General features: G+C 45.0%; 1 protein-coding gene across 3 annotated transcripts in view; it reads right to left on the bottom strand.

The window, feature by feature from the left end:
- Nucleotides 1-23,278, bottom strand: part of Dok5 (docking protein 5) — a 143,187-nt gene that overhangs the window by 17,439 nt on the left and 102,470 nt on the right. For all 3 annotated transcript variants that reach the window (XM_042055102.1, XM_038331258.1, XM_038331257.1), the window contains one exon: nt 14,664-14,799. In XM_042055102.1, the coding sequence (XP_041911036.1) occupies nt 14,664-14,799 (136 nt within the window). The remainder of the gene's footprint in view (nt 1-14,663; nt 14,800-23,278) is intronic.

Genomic DNA, 23,278 nt, shown 5'->3' on the forward strand with positions numbered 1-23,278 from the left:
GCTTAGAGAAATGGCAACTGGCCAACAGTGTCAGCTGCTGAGAGATCGGGCTATTCCTGCTGCCTTAGGAACAAGCCATGAGGACTCTGTCCAGACTCATGCCCCTCATCGCCTAGGGAACCTGCTTCCAGCCTGAAACTCTGTATCAGCAAACACAGGCTCTTTCCTGGATCCTATAGGATCACGCTCACCTCACAGAGTACTGAATCCCGATTACACCTCTGACCATGCTTAGTGGAAACTACCAGAGATGCCTTTGCGCCTCCTCTTGTGGCACTTGAAGTGAAAACAACGGATGTTCTTATCATCAGGAGGCTCCAAAGATGTCATAAGCTCTTATTGAACTGTCTAGAAAATACAATGTTTGGAAGGAGGGAAGGGAAGGAGGGGAGGAGAGGCAAGGGAGGGCAAATTGGAGAGGGCTGGAGAGACATCAGCCTTTAAAGCATGGACTCACATGCATGCAGATGCGCTTGATCTTTTCTTTTCTGAAAAAGAAAGCCATGAAAGAAAATAGCATGATGGGGCATGCCTTTAATCTCAGTGCTGGAAAGGAAGGAGCAGGCAGATACTGGGCAACTGGACAACCCAGGGTGGACTGAGGAGCTCCAGGCCAATGAAGAGGCCCCACCTGAACAAAACAACAACAAAAATAACCAAAGTGGCCAGTGCCTGAGGAAGGATAGTCAAGACTGACTGACATCTGCCTCCACACGTATGTTCACACACATGCCGCCCAGGCCTGTAGATATATATGCCTACAGAGGCACAGAAAAGAAAAGAAGGAAAGGGAGAAAAAAAGAAAGGAGGGAAGGGAAAGGAGAGAAGATGAGGATGGAAGGAAGGAGAGAAGGACGAAGGAAGGAAGAAGGGAGGGAGAGGAAGGGAGGGAGGGAGGAAGGAAGGAAGGAAGGAAGGAAGGAAGGAAGGAAGGAAGATATGAAGGGAGGGAGGGAGGGAAGGAGGGAGGGAGGAAAGAGGAAGAGAAGAAGGGAGGGGGCAGGAGAGAGGGAAGGAGGGAGGGAGGGAGGAAGGGAGGGAGGAAGGGAGGGAGGAAGGGAGGGAGGAAGGAAGGTTGGCTTCTTTCCTGCTTTAAAAAAAATAAAAGACCTTGCCCAGGACACATGACCTGGTAAGCAGGAAGCTGACTGAGACAAAGCCTCCATTGTGGCTTACAGCTTTGACAAGCAGACTGCTTGTGAAATCAACCATTTTGGGCCAAATTTGCCAAGTGGCACTCTCTGCCACGCACCAGATGCACTCCAATGGTTATTTTCATGGGAAATGAAAGTGATTCATATCAATTTATTCAGAGCCATATGAGTCCTCAACCGCATGCATAAAACACAGTCATTGCTCCCTTCGTTTCGGGAAGCTGTTTGCCTGCTGGCTGAAGAAACTCTCCCCACCTGCCCTTTGGAGGAGGCATCATTAGGGACCGGGCATCCCACACCTTTTAAAGCAGACCTGCCTGGAGCCTCACCCATTCAGGGGCATTGGGAGGAAGTAAATTTGGTATCTAGCTTTATTGGGGGGGGGTTGTTTATTCTTCTTCATTCCTTTTTTTTTTTTTTTCTGTTTCTACGTAATATTTTGCCCATCCAGCAAAACGCTGAGTCTTGTGGCATACACCGAGTTCCTTACAGAGAAATGGGACCTTGTCCTCGGCAATTAGAGGCTTGTGGATTTGTGCATCAGCCACTGTTTTTAACAGAAGGCTACTAAAGTTAGTGCGTCTATGAAGACTGGAAGGATTGCACAGTTGTTAAAAGTGGGTACATCTTTGGGGAAGACCCAAAACCAAGTCAGCACCTGTGGCTCACAGCCACCTGGAGTTCCATTTCAGGGGAGACAATCTTGGGCACTTGGAACCAGGTTCTTCTCTCTGTGCATTGGAGAATATCAACAGCAACCCAGGCACACTCTCCGCAGGCTGTGCCTTGGATAGCAAGTACTGACGATCAAAATTGATCTCCAGTTATTGTGAAATGTACCCTAGTAAATAAATCAGGTGCTCAAAGAGAACCCACAATTTGGAGTAACTGAACATCCCAGTTTGTCCAGCTACATCCTCTTTTTGTGCACTTTATTGTATAGGCAGTGCTTTGACTGGGGTCAACTTTGTGCACACATGAAGTACAAGGCCCCAGGCTGGATTTGATGCTCAGAAGCTGCCATCATGAAAATCTTCATAGCTCATTAACAAGGACCTTCATTTTCATTTAGGGCCTATTCACTACTTGGCCAAACATTCTAACTTTTTCATATGTGCATATATATATGTGTCATGTGTGTGGGCACATGTAAATGTATGGGCACTTGCATATGGAAGCATGCAGTTGATACTGAGTGGCTTTCTTGACCACCTCATATATTGAGACAGAGTCTTCTAGAGAACTTGGAACTTGACAACTCTGTCTAGTCCAACTAGCCAGCAAGCTCCAAGGATCCTCCCCTCTGCCTCCTGTGTACTGGGATCACAGGCAGGCCACCATGCCCATCTGGCTTTTCCATGGGTCCTGACCATATGTAGCATGGTCCTTAAGCTTATGTGGTAAGTGCTTCATCCACTGAGCCATCTTCTCAGCCTACTTTGTTATCTTTAAATACATTTTTAAGATTATTTCATTTATGTGTGTGAATGTTTTGCTTGCATGTATGTCTGTGCACTATGTGTGCGCCCTGATGCCTGTGTAGGTCAGAAGATGGTATTGGATCCATTGGAACTAGAGTATAGATGGCTATAAACCACTGGATGGGTGCTTGGACTTGACCTCAAGTCCCCTGAAAGAACAAGTGCTCCTAACCACTGAGCCATCTCTCCAACCCCACTCCCAATCCTTTTCTTGATTGAGTCAATTCTCAAAAAGTATTTCCATTTAGAATTCAATTTCTGTGGTCATCATTTTGATCAGACCTAACAGGACCTTTAGAAGATTATCATACTGTTTTGTATTGTGAGTTGAAGCCTACAAAAGTCCTGTTTTTTTTCTTTCAAAGAAGAGCACCCAGATAACTTCTGTCAGTAATTAAGCTACTATTCACACACATACGCACACACATGCAGGCACACATACACACACTTCTTGTCTCGCGTAAATTCTTGATATAGTCTGACACTTCCCAGAAAGAACAAGCCTGTGCTAGTAAATTAATAACCACAATCTTCAATACAAAAAGATATTAATAAATGAACAAGCTACAAAAAAACCCACAAAGGACAAAAAAAAGATATGAATTATTCCCTTTAAACAAGGGGTTGTAAATTTGAATGAGGGATCATACATGCTGCTTACGTGAGCAAAAGATCCATGTTTTTGAAGCAACAATAAATAATAACAGTGAAAAGCTGAAGATCGCTCACCATTTCAATAGCAGTTAAAGATACTCTTAAGTCTTAGCTCTGATAGACCCAGTGTTCATCAGACATTCTGACTTCGTAAAACATAGCGATCTCTGTTTCCTGTGGATTTCTCCAGTCTAAACACTGGTGACGATACTAATAAAAATTAGCATTATCTGAGCCAACACTTGGTGAATCAAGCAAACACTGGCCTGTGTATGCCAGTTCAACGAGCTCTGCCCAGGCTTCAGCAATCCAGTCGCCACAATCAGCGTTTCCTCTGCCTGTACTGGAGCCAGAGGATAACATTTCAGCTCCCAGGATGGCCTCCTAGTGGAACAGAACTTGCATTTCATGCTTGGACAGATTGGTAAATACTTGGCTAGAAACCCATTAAGTGGCCAATTTCCAGTTCTGCAGATGCCCTGAACTGGATCACCCCCAGGATGTGAAATCTTGATAGCTGGTGACAACCAACTGAGCTCTAACTCCAAAGGCCTCATCCATGGTATTCTGGCAATCAGTTGCTGGTCATGTCCCAAAGCTATGAAAGACAAAGCCTTTTCCCATCGGGGCATCCGTAAGCTAGGACTTCTTCTGAATGGAGTGTCTAGAATGATACCTTTGGTATCTCTACCATGATGGATTCTGATTAAGTCCTCCGGGACCTCAGATTTAACTACCAGGTATTTGAGATGCTTGCTTTTGCCTTCAGAAAACTCTTAGCAGGGTAAACATGGGTTGGAGAGGATTTACTAAATAAGTACAGTTTTATTTAATGCCCAAGAACCAAGGCTCAGAGCTGGGGTCAGGTCAGGGATTTATAGCCTGCAAGTGAAATCTCAGTGTTTTAAGAATAGATTTTATGTGTTTAAAATTTAAAAGGGAGGAACTAGATGGCTCAGTAGGTAAAGGCACTTGCCACCTCTCTTAGGGTTTTTATTGCTGTAAAGAGAGACCATGACCATGACAACTCTTATAAATAAAACGTTTAATTGAGGGTAGCTCACTTATAGTCTCAGAGGTTCAGGTCATTGTGATCACGCAGGGGAGCCCGTTGGCATGCACACACATGGTGCTGGAGCTGAGAGTGCTACATCTCACAGGCAATAGGAAAGATGCGAAACATTTTGTTTGTTGAAACAAGGTCTCAGTATGAAGCACGGGCAGGTTTTGAACGCACTAGGTAGCCCCGGGTTGACCTCAAACTCACAACCCTCTTTCATCAGCCTCCCCAGTATTGAATTACACACACGAGCCACCACATCCAGATATAGATGCAGAAGATTTTTTTTTTCAGTTTAGTTTTAGGGTATGTTCTTCTTAAGACATATCTGTCACGCCGCTCTGCAGGTAGTTGGCAGAAATTTTATACAGTTTTTTTTTTTTTGTATAATTAGTATGTCAGGATATAAAAAGATTTTAATTTGGGAGAGAAAAAAAAAGGTGATAATTGCTTTAAGCAGCATGTTAAGGTTAACACGCTTAACCAGAATCCATAAATAGAAGAGGTAAATCTGATCTGGGGAGGGGAGGGCAAGGCGAGGACAGTGGGGTGGTGCAGAGTATGAGAAAGGGGTTCACACATAGAAAATCCACCCCAACATCTACTTCAGTGTCTGTCATGTCGACCAAGCTGACTGCATGAGTTTTTAAAACCCCCTTGCTCCCCTCTCTCTCTCTATATATGTATATTGGTATATATATATATGTATATATATATATACATACATAATATGTAACAAAATGCTTTTACAAATTATACTAAGTATAAATTGATTTACTTTCAAGAGTTGTGGGAGGCATCACTTACATTCTATAAATTCATTAGAAAATTTTATCTGAGAAACTACATTTGCCCATAAATCAACCCATTAAACACCAACAACCAAAAACAAAGTGTGAAAAGCCATTTCCAATTTTAGGTTCAAGCCTGCGTGTCATGAAGGATTCAGCTTGTGTGGGAGAGGCCATCAGAAGACTTTAATGTCACCCTGAACTGAGCCCACTCTGTGGTCCCTAAAAAGCTCTGCTAAGTAGCAGGCCATTTCCACCCTGGGGCTCACGCCCTGAAGGGAATTCTGGAATGACAGGTCTCCTTATGGAATGAGGAGCTTCCACAGGCTGCCACTCCCCATTCCAAAATTAGACTTTATCACAGACGCAGATCTCAGAGGTGGCAAAAATATCTGACTGTGGCAGGGAGGTCCCCAGTTGCTCACAAGTACTCTGCCGCTTCCCCAACAAGGCAGCTGGAGGCTGAGAGCAACATCATTCAGTCATCCTGGTCTAACCACCTCAGATGATGGGCAGGAATGCACTGAATTTGAAAAACATGAAGGTGTGGAAGATTATAAGGCATATGGTACCCAAGTTCCTAAAAATATATTCAGATTTTTTAAACCCAGTTTGCGTGTATGTACCTGTGCTCGTGAGTGTGAGGGGATGTGTGTGAGTCAAAGGACGCCATGTGTGTACATGCACATGTGTGTGGAGGTCAGAGGACAGTCTCCAGTGTCATTCTTTTGTACAACCCACCTTTTAAAAAGACTGGTTATTTCCCTGGCCTGGACTTTGCTAAATATGTTAGGCTGGCGGGCCACCAACGCCTAGGATCCACCTGTTCCTGTCTCCAGTACTCTGGGATTCTGGTTTTGAATGTGGGCTTTGGAGATGAACCTCCAGTCCGCAAGCTTGCAAGTGGAGCACTTTGAAGCCTGAGGTGTCTCCCCAGACCTCTTTCTGTCTGCCTTATAAGTATGCAGTTGTTTGGGGGAGGTGCTCTAATATTAAGGGAGATTTGGACATGATATGATTCAGATATGCAAACACTGACCAGTGGAGTTTTAAATACTTCAGATAGTGAAGAGGGAGCACAGGGGAGTCAGAACCAGACAAAACTTCCCAGAATACCCGGCTCAAATAACACCCAGCCCCCACTGCTGCAGGCGAATGATTTGGTCAGCTTGAACTTCTTTTATACATGCAGCAGTAGGGGGTAATTTATTTCTTCCAGGATGAATAAATGAAGCAATCTCATCTAGTGTTGGTCCCAGGGACCACAGGACTCACTATCTGACCTCATAATCTGTATGCCACAACACCGCATAGTAGGTCCTCAATAAACAATGAATAAACAAGAGACTGGGAATGAATGAATAAATAAACAAATGAATGAATGAATGAATGAATTACTGTGGTGCTTAGAGAAGGCAGGTCCAGGCCCTGGCTTGTTGCAGGAAGCTCCATAAAAGGCAGTAACAATTTTACTACTGAGCTAAGCACCAGGCAGGTCCTCCCTAAGTGAGTGGAGTTACTAGCAAACAGAATAGGAATCATACTGAGAAAGCAGCATCAAACCATTAAATAAATAGTAGTATAGGAAGCAGATGCTAAGGTGGGCCTATTGTCCCCTCTTCCTGAAGTCCTGTGTGGTCAGTCTCTGCATGACTGTGGTTGGGGTTGGAATTTGGAACAGAGTATGTCAGAAAAAAAAATGAGGTAGCATTTTTATTATTGTCCCCCATGGGATTGTGGCATCCACCTTGCAAGAAGACTCTGTTGCTGAGTTTGATGAAGGAAGTGTCTACGTTGTAGAGATCCATGGGCAAAGAGCTAGACAAGAAACTGAGGCTCCAAATTCTACAGCTACCAGGAGACACCATTTCCTAATCCACATGGGAGCCACTGCTTCCCTCATCTCACCTGCAGACGTGACTGTTGCTCCAGCTGACGTCATCCAGCAGGGAGAAGACACTGAGGCCCTGAGACCCAGCTAACTGAGCCCTAAGTCCACTCACACTGAGATGGTACATGCATGCCCTGTGCCCTATCCCCGACAACCCCAATGAACACGTCTGTGTGCCGTTTCACGGCACCTGAGAGCTGGCATCTTGTTAGGTGGCCATAGAAGACGACTCACTTCTAATCCAGACTAGAGAGCAACTGGCCACAGTGTGGGCAGGAAGTCTCCTGGCTGAGTGTGACAACCAAGAGCAAAGCCACTTCAGAGAACAGAAGGTCTGAATCTGTCTGCAGATGGCAGGCACAACTGGGCACTGTTTGTCATTTTGAACTACGTGGTCACGGTGGCCTGAGCCTTTCCCTGTCCCTCATAATACAGAGAATGGAGTTTGGGGTGAGCCCTTTTCATTTTCACACACCGGCTCTTCATTTGGAATGTTCAGAACCACGGTCACCTCAACTCCTACAGGGCAAGAAAACGCGCCTAGAGGTTTTGCCACAGAACTGTGCAGTGCAAGGTGGGAGCATCCCAGAAGCCTGTTCCAACTCAGAATCTTAATATTTTTTATTAATTCTTAGAGAATTCCAATGTAATTTTGTCATATTCACCTTGTCACTCAACTCCTCCCAGACCCACCCCCTTTTCTCTGCCCACCCAATTTTGTGTCCTCTTTATCTTTAAAAATACATAAAGTTCACTGTGCGCTGCCTATGTTCTCTTGGCTATGTAGTCATCCTCTGGAACATGGGTGACCTCGCCTCCTAGGTCACACTCTTAAAAACAGTAATAATAATAACAGACTAATAATAGTAATACTAACTCCCCCATCCCAGTGTCTATCAGTTGCCAATAATTCCTCACTAAGGGTGGATCTTTGAGTCTCCGCCCCCCTCTCTATGCTGGGATTTGCTCTAGGTTGTGCATGCTCTCACAATTGCCCCGATGCTTCCTGAAAACATCATCTTTTTCTTATACTCACCACTGCCTCTGATGATCTTCCTGGACCTCTCCCATAATGATCCCCAAGCCTTGGGAGAGGCAGGTGTAAGCCAGATGCCCATTTAGGGCTGAGCACTCCAAGTTCGCTTATCCCCTGCACCTTGATCAGCTGGGGGCCTCTGCCTTAATCACCATTGACCGCAAAGAGATGCTTCTCTGATGAGGGTTGAGAGATGCGCCCATCTATGCACAGGATGAGTCATTCTGAGTCAGTTTATTCTTCTAAGCTGCTGACCCTGTGCCTTCAAGCCAAGGGTCATTCGGAGGATTCAAAAATACATACAGTTCTCCTGAAATGTTACAGGTCACAGAGTAGAAAAGCAATACACCATCCTTCTATCCTCAGTGATGTCATTAGGCATCTGAATCCTGCGGCTGTGGTAACCAACTGACACAAATTGATGCCTTAAAACCATTTCTGTTCTGGAGGCCTAAGACTGAAGTCAACTTCTCCAGGTGAAATTCAAGATCTTTTTGTAGGGGAATGTGTTACAGCTCTGGAATTGCAAGGATAACCTGACTTATCAGGAAGCCAGGCTATACTTAGAGCTGCAATAGGACAGCTCTGGAGGCTGGAACGTGCAATAGGACCACTCAGCCCTGGAGGAAAGGCATCCTGACTTCAGGAAGCCAGGCTACCTGGAGTGTGGTGGGGGATGGTCTCCCCACCCTGCTGTTCTCCTGGAGAGCCACTACAGCTGAGCTCTGCTCTGCTCCCTTAAGGGAACATCCTAGCACAGCTATCCGCTTTAGTTGTTAACTTTTTCTGCTCAGCCTTGTTCAGCCCCACCCCCCACCCAGTAGTGAGTGACCCAGCAAGGTTCTTCTGTTCTTCTGTTCTGCTCCGCCTTGCTCAGCCCCACCAAGGGAGTACCTCAGCAAGGTTTTACAGCTCCGTCCCTAAGGGACGTCCCAACCAGGTTCTTTTATTCTGCGAATGAAGACTGTCACCCCGACTCTTTTGAGAAAGATTTATTTAAGAAGGAGGAGTCCAGGAAAATAGCCAGCCTCTAATTGAACAGGCAGAAGAGGCTTACATAGGGTTTCTTAGGGGTGGAGTTTTCCCAGGGAAAAGAGGGATTGGTTAGTTTTTCCTACTCAGGGAAAACTGGTTTGTTTGGTTAGTGGCGGAGATGGCTCTGACTTCATAGCCAAACTGTATTTCCTTCACTGGTCCTTTTCAGGCTTTTGACTCTTATCTTCGGACCAGGGCACATTTCTTTCACTGGCTCTGATTCTAGAGACAAAGTGTGTTTCTTTGGCACTGGTTTCAGAGACAGGGCATGTTACTTTGGTCGTGGGTCCCGGGATAAAGATGGTTCTTTCCCTGGCTTGCATCTCGGATCCAGGGTGTATTTCTCTCACTGGCTCTGGTTCAGAGTCAGCGTGCTCAGTGACTGGATGGTTTCCTGCTCCAGTTGTCCCTTTTACTCTACAGTTGTCACGGCTGGTTCTTCTGCAAGCTTCGAGGACAGTCTCCGTGCTTTCTCTAGCTTCCAGAACACTCCCACGCCCTTAGTCATGCCCTGGCTGCCACTTTAAAGTCAACAAAGTACCATCTTGAGTTTCTTTGTTCCCCTCTGCGGTTCTTATGCCACCTGCTACGGGATGTCCATTTTTCTCCTCCCAGCTCCTTGAGATGACTTTGGCCCCATGTGGCTAATCCAAGCACTCTCTCCCCATCTCAAGGTCCGAGACCTGGCCATCACTGAGAAGCCCCTTCCCCTCTAAGACACTAGAGATAAGCTAAGGTTAAATAACCAGTTTGGGGTTTTAAAGCGCGGATATCACTGGAGTATCAGTCTACCACGAAAGCTGTTACTGCTATTCCACCCACAGTCTCCTCTTGACAAACTCTGGGGTCTAGGGTCACTGAGATGACCCAGACACTCTCTCAAGGATATAGTTTCCAACTAGAGTGGGTCTCCACTGGCCCTACGGTGTAGCATCACTCTGGGTTCAGTTGCTGGGGCTTTACCACAGCAACCATGAACAGAGAGGTGAGATTTCCAAACAAAGAGGCTATGGCTAGAGGTGACTGTCACCACCCTTTCCAGTTAAAACCGTGGCTTCTTCAGAAGCGGACCAGCAGTGGGGGCAAAGGTCACTGCTAGGAGAGAATAGTATTGGTTCTGTGTGGCTCCACCCTCAGGCCAGGTGCAGTCTCTCTCTGGTTCACTGTATCATGGATGTCTTTTTTCCCCTAATAGGGTTCTGATTAAAATACGCTAGTGTTTGGCTTTCCACAGTCTCCAGTGTAACTGTGATGTCACTCAGCTCCCGTGTGGACACTTAACTCATTTCATCTGCAACAGGAAGCGCTTGCTTTAAAATGGCACGTCTTTCCTAGAACTCGCGAAGCGCGCCGCAAATGAAGGGCAAATGACATTATTTTCTAGTTAAATTTTCAGAGGGATGATCTGAATGAATTACTCATATCCCTGATTAATTTTAGAGGAAATAATGAGGAGACAGAAAATGGGGAAACGTGTACTCGCACATCCCTGCCTGCCTATCCAGAACCAATTTATGCTAATTAAGGCTTTTCAAATAAGGTAATCTCACCAAAACTTCCTTAGGACCTTACAAGCATCTAATGGGAAGGCAGCCAAGTCCAGGGCAGGGGCCTGCTCCCCACTTGGGCTGAAGCAACTTGAGTTCTGTTTGCAGCTACCAGTTTTTCCGTCTATCGTTTATCCTTCTGTCCATCCGCTGCATTATCCTTATTGCCACACATGGAATTGGTAAGTATAAAGACAGACAGATATACTATGAGTCCATATGTGCCAAAAGAAAATTGTGTTGGAAGGTCATTTGGAACCAAAATCAAGTCTGTTAAAAGATCTGTAGCCTCTGATTCAATATTTAAACTTCAAGAGTCAACACTAAGTGATCGCCAGTGCAGACCGAGCCCTGCACTGAACCGTGGCTTTAAATAGGTTTATTTTATTTTCTATGGACAGGGTTTTTACCTGCATGTATGTCTGTGCACCATTTGCATGCCTAGGGCCCATAAAGGCCAGAAGAGGTATCAAATCCCCTGGAACTGGAGTTTCAGATAGTTGTGACCACTGTGTGGGTTCCAGGAATCGAAACCAGGTCCTCTACAAGAGCAGCTGGTATTCTTAACTATTGAGCCATCCCTCCAGTCCCTAAAGCATAGTTCTAGAAATTAATGGAATATCCCATATAGTGCAGTACTATGTAACTGTGCAACAGGTGCTTGCTATATAAAAACATGGATGCTGTATAGGGCTTTTTCAAAAAGATAGTGGTGGGCCGGGGAGATAGTTCAGTGAGCACTTGTTCTGTAATACTCACAAGGACCTGAGTTTGGTTTCCCAGACTCCATGGAAAATCGTGTGCAGTGGAGAAAGTCTGTCATCCTAGGGTTCTTACAGGAATAGGGAGCTGGAGACAGGAGACTGCCTCAGAAGTTCCCGGCCCAACAATCCTGACACATGTATCCACAAACAACCCTACCTCAAGCAAGACTGACAGTGAGGACCACACTCAAAGGTGTTCTCTTTTTAAAAGCTAACTGTAAGTCATATATCCAATACAATTCTGCTTGTTACATGCCTAAACAAGCTAAAACACCAGAAGCTCCACACCCAAAAGCTGGCAATGGGTATCTTGCTGTGTGGCTGGAGCAAGAGGCCTTGCTGTCTCTGGTCAATGTGCCTTTGTCTGAAGCCCTTCACCAATGCAAGGTTTTCGTAGCAAACGTGGCTCTTCCTGGAGATCCTTCCAGGCGTCTGTGATCTAAACCATCACACTTCACCCCTCTGCTCCTTCCAAATGCTGTCTTTAGGTTGCCTCGACTCAGACACAGACAGACAGACAGACAGACAGACAGACAGACAGACAGACGGCCAGATGAATGGGGTAAGATGCAACTGTTGTTGAGATCAGTCTGAAGCAATGGATCTACTCAGCAGTGGGCTGTGTCAATTGTGCTGTGAGCAGATCTCATGCAAACATAACTTTTTACTGCTCTTCTCATTCTGGGAATCAGAGAACTGGAGCTTAGGAGAAGCTAGGACTTTGCTCCGCTCCACAGAGCTGGAATGGTGTAGTGCTGGTATTGGAACCAGGCTTGGCTACAAGGCTACCCTCATGAGCACAGTGACAATGGTGGTCCGTGTCTGCATCATTATCTGTGTCTACTCCATGCTGGTTAGATTAGTCAGGAGAGCTGAGGAGAGAGGGGGCGGGGAGAGGAGAAGGAAGGAGGGAGGGGAGGAGGGGAGGGGAGGATGAGGAGGGGGGAGAGAAGGGGTGGGAAGTAGGGAGGGAGAGGGAAAGTAGGAGAAGGAGAGAGATCGTGAGGAAGGAGAAGGGGTCTTGAGCTGTCATAGGAAGTCCTGACATCCAGAAGCACTGATGGAGTGACTCCACGTCTGAGTCTGAGGATGGCAGATCAGTGTGCATGCTCAAGACCATCCTTCAGAGAGAGGAGACTCTTCCTCCTTTGGGCTGTCCAGGACTCCATCCGGTAGAATGAAGCTCTCTAACACCCCAGAATGCAAATTTGCTTCCTCAAATTACCAATTAAACTATCATCTCATGCAGAAACATCCTCACAGCTACGCCAGAATAATGTTTAATCAAGTGCCTGGCAAATCATCTCCTGCACAGGCTGGCTCTCCCACCCCCTTCATTCCCACCAGGCCCCACAGCGTGTACGTTCCCAGCCACCTCTGAAATGCATTCCTACTCATACATCCAACTCTGCTCCAGAAGGTGAAACTCAGCCCTGACTCTCCCCGCTTTCCACAGTGAACTCTGGCCCCGGGAAGGCCATTCTGAAAACAAAGTTACATCCACATTTCAAACTATAATCAAATTCCCTGAATCTTATCACACCAAATGAGCTCCTCCTCATGTTATCAGTGTCTCCAATGTACATTTTTTTTAATATTTTGTGTTTTTATTTAAGACTTCATGTTATTTGGGACTAGAGAGATGACTCAGCAGTAAGACGGTATACTGCTCTTGTAGGGGACTGGGATTCAGTCCTCTTCATCCAGTACCTACATTGGACTATTCATATTGCCCATAACTCCAGCTCCAGGGTACCTGACGCCCTCTCCTGGCATCCATGGATACCTGCCATGATCATACACATGTTCCCACATGTGGAAATACAAATGTACATACATAATTTAAAAATAAAAACAAAAGAGCCAGGTTTTGCCTTTAATCCCAGCACTTGGAAGACAGAGGCAGGTGGATCTCTCTCAGCTGGAGGCTAGCCTGGTCTACATAGTGAGCTCCAGGACAGGCAGGGCTTCGTAGAGAGATGTTGTCTCAAATTAAAAAACAAACAAACAAGCAAATAAATAAATAAATAAATATCTTAAAGACTTCTAGAAATGCTTCTTCTCCTTGTATAAAATACTAAAGAATCATGATAGTTTAAGTCAGAGTCCTTAGCAGCGTGCAATGCAAAAGAGGTGTTTCAAACACATCCATGTAACTCACGTCATGGCATCTGCATACAATAGTGGATGCATTTCAGTTGCACTGCAACCTTGCCTGTCGTTACTCACTACACGCTATCACACGGCGGCTCAAATCCTTCATTTGAGCCTGGAATATTCCTCCCCAGTTTCCCCTCAGCCTTCTTTCATTCAGATTTTCTAGGCTGGAAAAGAACCATCTGATAAAGATGTGCACAGATACACAGAGGCAGGCAGGCAAGCCACACAGCCGAGTCTGTAGATGTTGATACACACTCTTGTCGGTGTTAATGCTATAACGTAAATGACATTGGTGAGCTGTCCCCTGCTGTGTAACCTTACGGAGAAGTCCCATCCTCTTCAGTCCCAAGCATGTTTATCTCAAAGTGTCCTCTAAAACACCCTGTCTTGTGACACCCCCCCCCATTCTCTTATAGAGAGAGGGAAAGAACAAGCAGCTAAGGGCCCATTGTGTTCTTGGGAACAGTTAAAAGACAAACCATACCCAACAGACATCGAGACTGTTTATAATTCTCAGGTGTAAAAACGCCAGAGGTAGAAATAGGATCAGAAACTCATCCACGGAGAGAAAAGGCTCAGCTGGACGCCCCAAATGGGGTTTCCCAAGTGATTTCTGCTGCGTGCAGGATGCTCAAGTTTGATATCCTTACCTTTGCTTGCTCTCAGCCAGGTTACCCCAATCTTCTCTGTGAATGTTGTATGTACCTGACGTGATGGTGTGCCATTTGTCTGCTGCTTCTCTCTACCTGCTTCTTTCTGTTTGTTTGCTCCTGACTTATGCTTACGACACGCTTGACAAACTCACCCACTTGAAATTGGAAGGGCAGCTGTCAGTGAGCATCCCCCAGACCGTACACAACAAACGCAAATACGCATGGGTAATGGCTAATGATAAAGTGGATGGTTTTTCAGTTGGTCACATTGAGCATTCTAGGGACAGCATTCGATCCGTGTCCTACGACGTTAAGTAAAGAAACAATCCAACTGCCTATGTAAAGTGGGCCATGTTGTTTGGCATGGACATTCCCACTCTGTCTACCACACTCTGTAGTAGCATGTGCTAGGCAGCAAGAAGACATTCCGAACATACCATTGAATTTTTCACGCTCTGTAGCAAGCGCTCATGCTGCTCAGCTATGGCCAAGGCAGCAGAATGGACCTTCTGGTAGATGGCCTCGCCGTCTCGTGTTTGAAAGATAAATAGCCCTTCGCCAGTCTCACACATCCTGTGAAGACAAAAACACAGAATTTCTGGAAACCCAGCTCTCAGAAGGTTGGTGTGCCAATATTTCCCTCATTTACATTTGACAAGGAGTCTAGCTATGCGGCCCTGGCTGGTCTAGAATCTAGGTAGCCCAAGTTGACCTTGAAGTTGCAGCAGCCCCTCTGTGTTTGTCTCCTGAGTGCTGGAGTTACAGGAATGCCACCACACCTGGCAATGTCCCAAGAGCTTGAGTCCATTTATTCTTAGTGTCATTAGAGCTCCTGTTCACGTTGGCTACATAAAATTAACCTGACCAAAATGGTCAGTGTCCAGTGAACTATTACAATAGTGGGGAGGGAAGCAACACTCCTGGTTGATAAGGACCGAATGGTATTTCATTTTGTTTTTTTTATTACAATTAAGGTAGGAGATAAATATGGTTTCTCCATCCTCGGTATAATGCCGCACTCCAAAAGGGACCCTGTGGCACTGATCCTTCCCCCCACCCCATCTTTCAGCAGAAACTCACCACATGGGCTGTGAGCTCCAGAATGAGAACGGGGTTCTGTCTTTCTTCAATGCTATTCTAACTCCCCCCAACAGGTGACAGCCCTAAGGATTCCTTCATTTCCAAAACCCCATATCAAATGTCGATCCGGGTTCCTGCCAACGTGCTGGATGCAACCCATCACCCTTCCTTAAGGAACAGAACTCTGCTGAGTTAATATATGAGGCACATGGAAAATTCTTCAAGGAAAACAATGTTTACATGTTTGGGAACCAAGGTCAAACAACGAGAAGAAGGATATATCCACACCAGACCATAAAAATCCAGAAACTAACTGATTGATATAGGGAGCTGCCAGTCACCATTAGACAAGCACAAAACAAATTCTTTTTAATTGTATACATTTTTATATGTGTGTATACAGATATATTTATTACTACAAATATTTTTTTTTTTTTGGTTTTTCGAGACAGGGTTTCCCTGTAGTTTCTAGAGCCTGTCCTGGAACTAACTCTTGTAGACCAGGCTGGCCTCGAACTCGGAGATCCGCCTGCCTCTGCCTCCCGAGTGCTGGGATTAAAAGCGTGCGCCACCACCGCCCAGTTACTACAAATATTTTTAATTTGAAAGTATTTCTGTGTGTATAAGTGCTTTGTTTACAGGTATACCTGTGCATCACATGCATGGCTAGTGTCCTTGGAGGTCAGAAGAGGACACCAAATCCCCTGGAACTGGAGTTAAGGGCTGTTAAGAGCCATCTTGTACATTCTCAGAATCAAACCTGAGTCCTCTATAAGAGCAGCCAGTACTAACTGCTGAGCCATCCCTCCAGCCACTGTGACCAGTATTTTAAAGAGTTTGAATTAGAGCATGCACAGCAACCCTGGAACGAGTTCCAGTATGCACATACGAGAACAGTAAGAGCCGTGTGTGTTTGCTTGTTCTAAAGGTGCTATCTAAAATCCTCTTTCTGCTTCAGAATTTCTTGCTTTTAGCGTGAACACCGCTTTACTTAATGCCTGAGTTTTTCTCATGTCTAAAAAATTGTACAACACAATAAAGAAGTTAAATAAGTTTCCAGCCCAAGCTATTGTTGCTTTATATTCTTGTCCAGTAGGTACAATTAATGCCATAAAACAAGAAAGATGTACCCCAGTTTAATTTTTCATAGTTGGCCCAGTACCACAACCATATGGTGGGGCCAAAATAATGCCTGACATGGCTTAGCTTAAATTTCATCCAAAATAGTACTAAAGCTAAGATTCAAAGCATTCTTCAACTAAGTTTATTTCTTGAAGACATCTTATGCCATTGCAAAGCCGTCTCTTACCTCTTTTGAATGTAAGTCACCATATAATCTTGAAACCACCTTTTGCTACAAGGCTTTGTGATTTTTCCATATCTTTTCTCTAACAAATTACATGAATTTATTAAGATGAAGAATGAACCTTAACCGATTCTTTAAGGGGAAAAAAATCACCTGCTGTTTCTCTTACAAAAAAGGTCACTGCTCATTGACTTACTTAAATGACTGCCCTGTCCCTTGAGGCCAAGAAGTCCCCTGTTACTCAGAACTGTCTAGAGAGTGGCTGAGGAGCAACCAAGTTTGAGGGCACACTTCTTAATCCTGGTGCTCCTAGGGCCCTTAAAGGCTTGATTTGTTTTGACTAAAACTCACAGTACAGTTTAGATTCTGACCAAATACATTCATCTATTGCTACATGAGTCTATCACAAATCTATTAACATGACGATGCTGTCCTCCCTCTCTCAGCATGTGATGCTTTCATGGCAGTGTTTCCTGTACATCATGACTCACTAACTAGCAAGAACAACTCCTAACAAAATCACTCTTTGGACAATGCCTGGAGTTTTACTTGTTTGTTTTGAGATAGGATGTCTTCATCCTATTTGGTTCTTCAACCCAGTATGTACCTGAGGAAGGGCTTGAACTGCTGACCTACCTGCCTGCACCACCTGACTACTGGGTCTACAGCTGGGTGTCATGATGCTCCGTTTAAACAGTGGTTGGGGTCAAACCTAAGGCTTTGTGTATGATGGGCAAGCCACCTACCAACTGCACTATGTCCCCCACCAGCCCCCAACGTCTCCTTTTAAAAAGCATAATGTAGATCCTTTCTTTAATGACATCATTTAGATTGCTCAAATACTATGATCAAAAACAAAGGAAATCAAAATGGCTATAGCATCAAGCATTCTCTCCCAACACTCACCTGAAGCCAATGATTGCAGAGACACACACAGATAATACACAGATACACACACACATACACACATAAATAATACACACACGCACACACACACACACACACACCACTGCCACAGACACCACCACAGCCACCACTTACCACCTATAGAAAGAAACAGGAGTCACATCCCTACTATCGTAGCTCAGGGAAAGAAACAGGACTTTCTATTTGGACCCCCTAGAGCACACAGAGGGGCAAAACATGGCTAATAGGAAGTAATTTTTTTTTAAGATTTTTAGCCTGCAGTAGGCTAGTTAGGTATTTATATATACAGAGGAATCCAATGTTTTAGCTGCTTCTCATCATTTTAGACAAGAAATTTTGATTGCTATGTAAAGCTGATATTAGATGTCAGCAACCTGTTCTATTATTTATGGTTTGTGCTGTGAGGGCCAAAACGGCTTGATCTACCAGAGATGGCCAAGAGGCTTCCCACTGTGCAATAAAGAGATAAGATCCATGAAAGAACTCTCAGTAGAACAGACATAAGGCCTCTGGTTTAAATGTTGGGATTGTCTTCTGTTTGCTTAAGAGTATGTGCCCTTTATCTGTACCGCATGGCCCACAGAGGGGAGGATGGAGAAAACCTGGCCTCCTCATGCAATTCCCTTCAGCCTCTTCTAAGCCTGGCACACAAGCCCTTCCATACCACTTGCTTTGCCTGACTGATTGGCTTCGAGCTATTTCATGAGGAGTGTCTCAACATTAAAATGTTACTATAGGCCTTGACAAACAGTATAATGGTGAAAGGCCCGAGGCAATAAAAATAAAAACACATCAAACTGACTAATGGCTTTATATAAATCAGCAGGAAGTGCAGGCTGGTCAGCTCTTTAGAAAACACAAGAGAAAAACTTCCTTTAGGGTTCATGCATGGAAGAACAAGAAGGCATTTTGGTATCTTGTGACCCCCTTCTTCCTTTCTCTTTTCTTTACCCATTGGTTTTAGTTTGGATACTTTTTGAAGGATGTCTCGAATTGCATCTTCATCTCAGAGGAAAGGTGGGGACCACATCCCAGAACAACATCAAGGACGCGAGTGTGACTGGAGATGGTGGGGACGGAACACGGGACCTTGGCCTGGACTCACACTTGGGATCAGAAACAAAGGAAGTCTTGGGGACAACTTTTGGTCAGAGCATTTTACCATGACAGAAGGAAAACGGGGATGCCATCTTCTCCATTTTCTGGTGGAAGAAGAGGAATTCCTATCTTCTGAGAGTCTGTGTGAGACCCAGCATTCCGTGTCAATTTCTCTACTCAATATAGTGAGAAAGGAGATGCTCTGCCTAAATTTTTTTTTCTTCCTTGAGAATAAAGAAGGAACTGTCTGTCCCAGGGGCTGGAGAGATGGCTCAGAGGTTAAGAGCATTGCCTGCTCTTTCAAAGGTCCTGAGTTCAATTCCCAGCAACCACATGGTGGCTCACAACCATCTGTAATGAGGTCTAGTGCCCTCTTCTGGCCAGCAGGCGTACACACAGACAGACTATTGTATACATAATAAATAAATAAATAAATATTTTTTTAAAAAAGAAGGAACTGTCCCTGAAACATTCAGATTTTAGAGACTGCTCAGTGGCTGTAAGCAAGAACACAAGTCGGGTATTTGCAGGAGACAGCAGCTCGGCTTCTGCTTTACAAGTAGACTCCAGGTAGAAGAGAGTCCAGCTTCTCGGTTAGAAAGCCACCTCACCGGCTAGGCTGCATTTAGTGTGAACTACGTTAAAAGCTACTGTTTCTTTTCCAAGTCTGTTTAGATGGCCTTACAACCCAAGCGAAAACTCTTCGCATAAATTTACGGGAAGCATTTGTGTGTGGAAGTCAAACGTTCACCTTTCTTGGCATCCCCAAAATTTCTTTGTAAATGATGCCAAAGGCACGAGAGAGACTCTCCCTCTCTGGTCAGTAAAGAAAGGCATTCATGTGTGGAAATAATTTAGCAGGTTCTGCCAAAGGTCTCCTGAGTCTCTCTCACTCCTGCAGAGGCAAAGCCCAGGGTATTAATTTAAATCAGTCGGAGGTGAGGCAGAGCTCAACACTGAGGTATGTGAACCCAGCAGCCAGATTGAAACATAAAAAGCCAGCTTGAAGCTCACTGGACACCTGCCACCCTTCTCCAAACTATAGCCCTTCTGGAAAGGCTCCATGGGAACGTAGCTGCCTGGAGAACATCCTGCCTGTTGGATCTTCCCATGGAAAACTCTCTGACAGGTTGATTTGCACGAGTGAGATGTCAGGGCTCTGAAGGGGAAGCAAACAGCAGGCTGAAGACAGACACCTCAGACAAAAGAAGCGATGCCTCTCTAGGTCTCCAGAATAAGTCAATTGTTACTTTTTATCGCCAGGGACGAATCTTTGTACAGTTGCAGTTTAAGTTTTATGTTTCAGCTCCGAATCTCTTCAAGGGAGAGAAACACAAAAAAAACAAACAAACAAAAAAAAACATAGCCGTAGAGTCATACCTACTTATCCCAGGAGATGAAAGCCAGAAATACACATAGAAGGTCCTACCAGGCTAATCCCCACCCCCACAGGTGCCTGAGAAAAGGTAGAAGGCTCTGGTTCCATGTGCCCAGACTTCAAAAGAAGAGCACAAATGGGGGAGGGGGGGTCTCAAAACCTGAATTCAAGCTAAGAAGTTTACACACAAGCCCACAGCTTAGGAAGAATACCAAATTAGCAGTATCTTCATAAATCTGTGACTTCTGATGGAGGCTGTCCTTGAACATGACACCGAGGTAGCCTCATAAGCAAGGATTGCCATGCTGACAAGAATGCATGATATGGGGACTGCGGAGATGGTGCAAATGTTAAGAACGCTTGCTGCTCTTTAAGAAGACAGGCGTTTGGTTCTTTGTGCCCACATCAGGTCGCTCACAACCACCTGTTACTCTAGTTCCAGGGGATCTGATGCCCTCTTCTGGCTTCCAAAGGCATCTATTAATACAGCACACACACACACACACACGCACACACACACACTAACCCCTCTTGGCCTTTTTTACTTGGAGCAAGTATATGCTATGATGGACTCACTTTGTTGTTTTGAAACCTCGTATCTTTCCCCCTCTCAAAGGCAACCCGCCCCACTCTGTGCTTTGGGGGACTTTTCCCATTCCTTTCCCATCCTGTGAGTTTTGTATGAAGTGCTCAGGAGAGAGCCAGGGTCTCACATTGCCTAAAACAGTCAACATACTGCATACCATCCCTCTGTCTTCCATTGACTGACGTATGGGAAGGCTTTAAAGATCCCAGAAGTCTCCAAAACATCCAGGGAGTAGACAAAGCTAGAAGAAGCAAGACTCTCTGAGTTTTGTCCGCTGAGCACCGAATCAAGCCATGCATGAAGCCGTCGCTACTTCCAGTCTAAGTCATGACAGCCACCATCTTTGCTTCACCATTTTGGGCTACTTCAACTGCCTACTGTTTTCCAGGCTCTGCCCCAGGTTTCTCCCGTGTGTCTTTATTTACTCCTAATAACACTCCAATAGATGAGGTTTATATAATCCAATGAGCAGGCAGCCATAGAAGCTTAGGTCCCATTGTTCTCGGATCCAGTACAAAGAAGAAATGAAATTTTATTTCATAACCTCCAATTTGTAGTGTGAAAACAGTGTGCCTGGTGGGAGCCTCACCCCTGCTTGCTTCTGCAAGAAAGTGAGCATGGTATACTATTAGTTATTATGAAACTGCCTTGCTTTGAAGACATCCAAAAATAACCATGGAGGAAATTATCTTTACTAATAAAATAAGGCAGATATGAAAGCGTCACACTTGGGGGAACACAAATGATCTTATTATCCAGCATCCTGATGGTAATGATAAAAAAAATCCATCTTTATTTGCATTTCGGAGAAAACATGAAGTAGTATAGCATTACCTTGTGTCTCACTTTCTGTGTTCTGCAGGCCCTGGCCCTGCTCACACATCCTAACAGAAGCTCAGAAGTCTCAAAGGAGGAAGCACATTTATCCAACCAAGCAAGCTCTGAGTTTTCTGTAAGGATTTTCCTTTAAGCATAGTAGACTGGTCACTGAGATAAAGGAGGAGCACACATCTAGATGCGAAGGTTTTATCTATTAATGCAATGACCTTTGCTGTCCAGGAGAGTAGCCAACTCCCTGCTCTATCTTTGAAAGTAAAAAAAGCCTAAGTCTGCGGTACACATCTGTCTTCCTATTACTAGGGAGTTGGAGGCAGGAGGATCAAGAGTTCAAGTGTGAGGGTAGCTTGGATTACATGACACACCATTTCAAAAACAAGAAAACTAACCACAAAACAAAAACCAAAAGAAAAAAAAATAAAGAAACGAAGGGTGGGAAGGAAAGAGGGAGGGAGGGCGGCAGGGAGGGAAGGAGAGAGGGAGGAGATAATAAACTAAAAGACTATATGTGGAAGCAAAACACTTTTTCAATCTTTTTAGAATGTTGTGAAAACACTAAATTGATCATATTCCCCAAAAGTACTTGCGAAATGCTCGGGCTCTGATTAAAATACTGGAAGGGATCATTATTCTCCACCTATTCACTTGAGTTAGAGGCTTGGGCAGTGTTTAGAACTTCTGTTTCCCCCTTGAAATCTATATCACTCCCTGTAAAATAGCTATCAGATTTAACCCACGACCTTCAATACTCTAACCCGGCTGTTACAACTGCACTGTAATGTTAAGGCATACACAGACGGCCTTATGCTCCATTAAGACAATGCTTTTTATCAATTCTTTGAGAATTCCATTCATGCATTTTGATCTTTTTAACTTCTACTCCTCCGGATACACCCCGGCTCCCGGTCTCCCAACCTACCGCCCCACTTCGTGTCTTCACCCTGGTGTTCTGTTGCTGTTGTTTCTGGTTTTGCTTAACAAATAACCCATCATCCAATGTGTGCTCTTTAGATGCTCCTGGGCGTAAGGGGTCTACCTACCAGAAGACACGCCCTGAAAGGAAACTGACTCTTCCTCTGCCAGAAGCTATCCCTCACCCACAGTTCTTCAGTTAGGGTCATGGTTTGTGAAGCCCTCTCCATTCTGTGCCAGAATGTTGACGGGCCTGTAGTTCTTAAAACTTGAATCATTTGAAATTTTAAAATACAAAAAGGGGGTTGGTTTTTTGTTTGTTTGTTTAGTTTTGGGGACTGGAGGGATTTTTGCTTTGCTTTGTTTTGTTTTGCCTTTAAAAGGAACCTAAACTCAGGGAGGAAGTGCTGTGGGCGGGGAGGTAAAATGTAACACTGACCAAAGGGATCTCTTTGTAGGCCATGAGGCCCCCAGCTGGCACCTGTATCCCCTTCACCCCCACATTTGCCTCTAACGGGAGCAAGGGGACCCTGAAAGGGCTCAGTGGGGTAGCCACAAGCGAGCTTTAGAACAGAACACTTCCAGCATGTTAAATAGTAAGCAGACTGCAACCTGTAGAGTGTCAGGGGTCCGTCCTCACACGTAAGATCTACCATTTCAGTCCACATAGAGTAGTGGACCTTGACTTACAAGGAAGCTGCTCACACAACAGGGGGCAGGCCTCTGTTCAGCTTAACCCAGTCCGTGGTACGGTTTGCCAGCTCAGCTTCAGTTTGGGGCACGCCATCAAATCAAGGAATGAAAGTTCATGTCATATCTGTGAAGTGTTAGAATCCTGCCTAGGAGTGAGGGGATTTGGCTGCCCAAACACCGTGCTAACATCTTTCCATAAGACCAGAGTTTATAAATTTTCCGGAGCAAACTTCCG

This window comes from Arvicola amphibius, chromosome 5, assembly GCF_903992535.2.
Source record: "Arvicola amphibius chromosome 5, mArvAmp1.2, whole genome shotgun sequence".
NCBI classification, from domain to species: Eukaryota; Metazoa; Chordata; class Mammalia; order Rodentia; family Cricetidae; genus Arvicola; species Arvicola amphibius.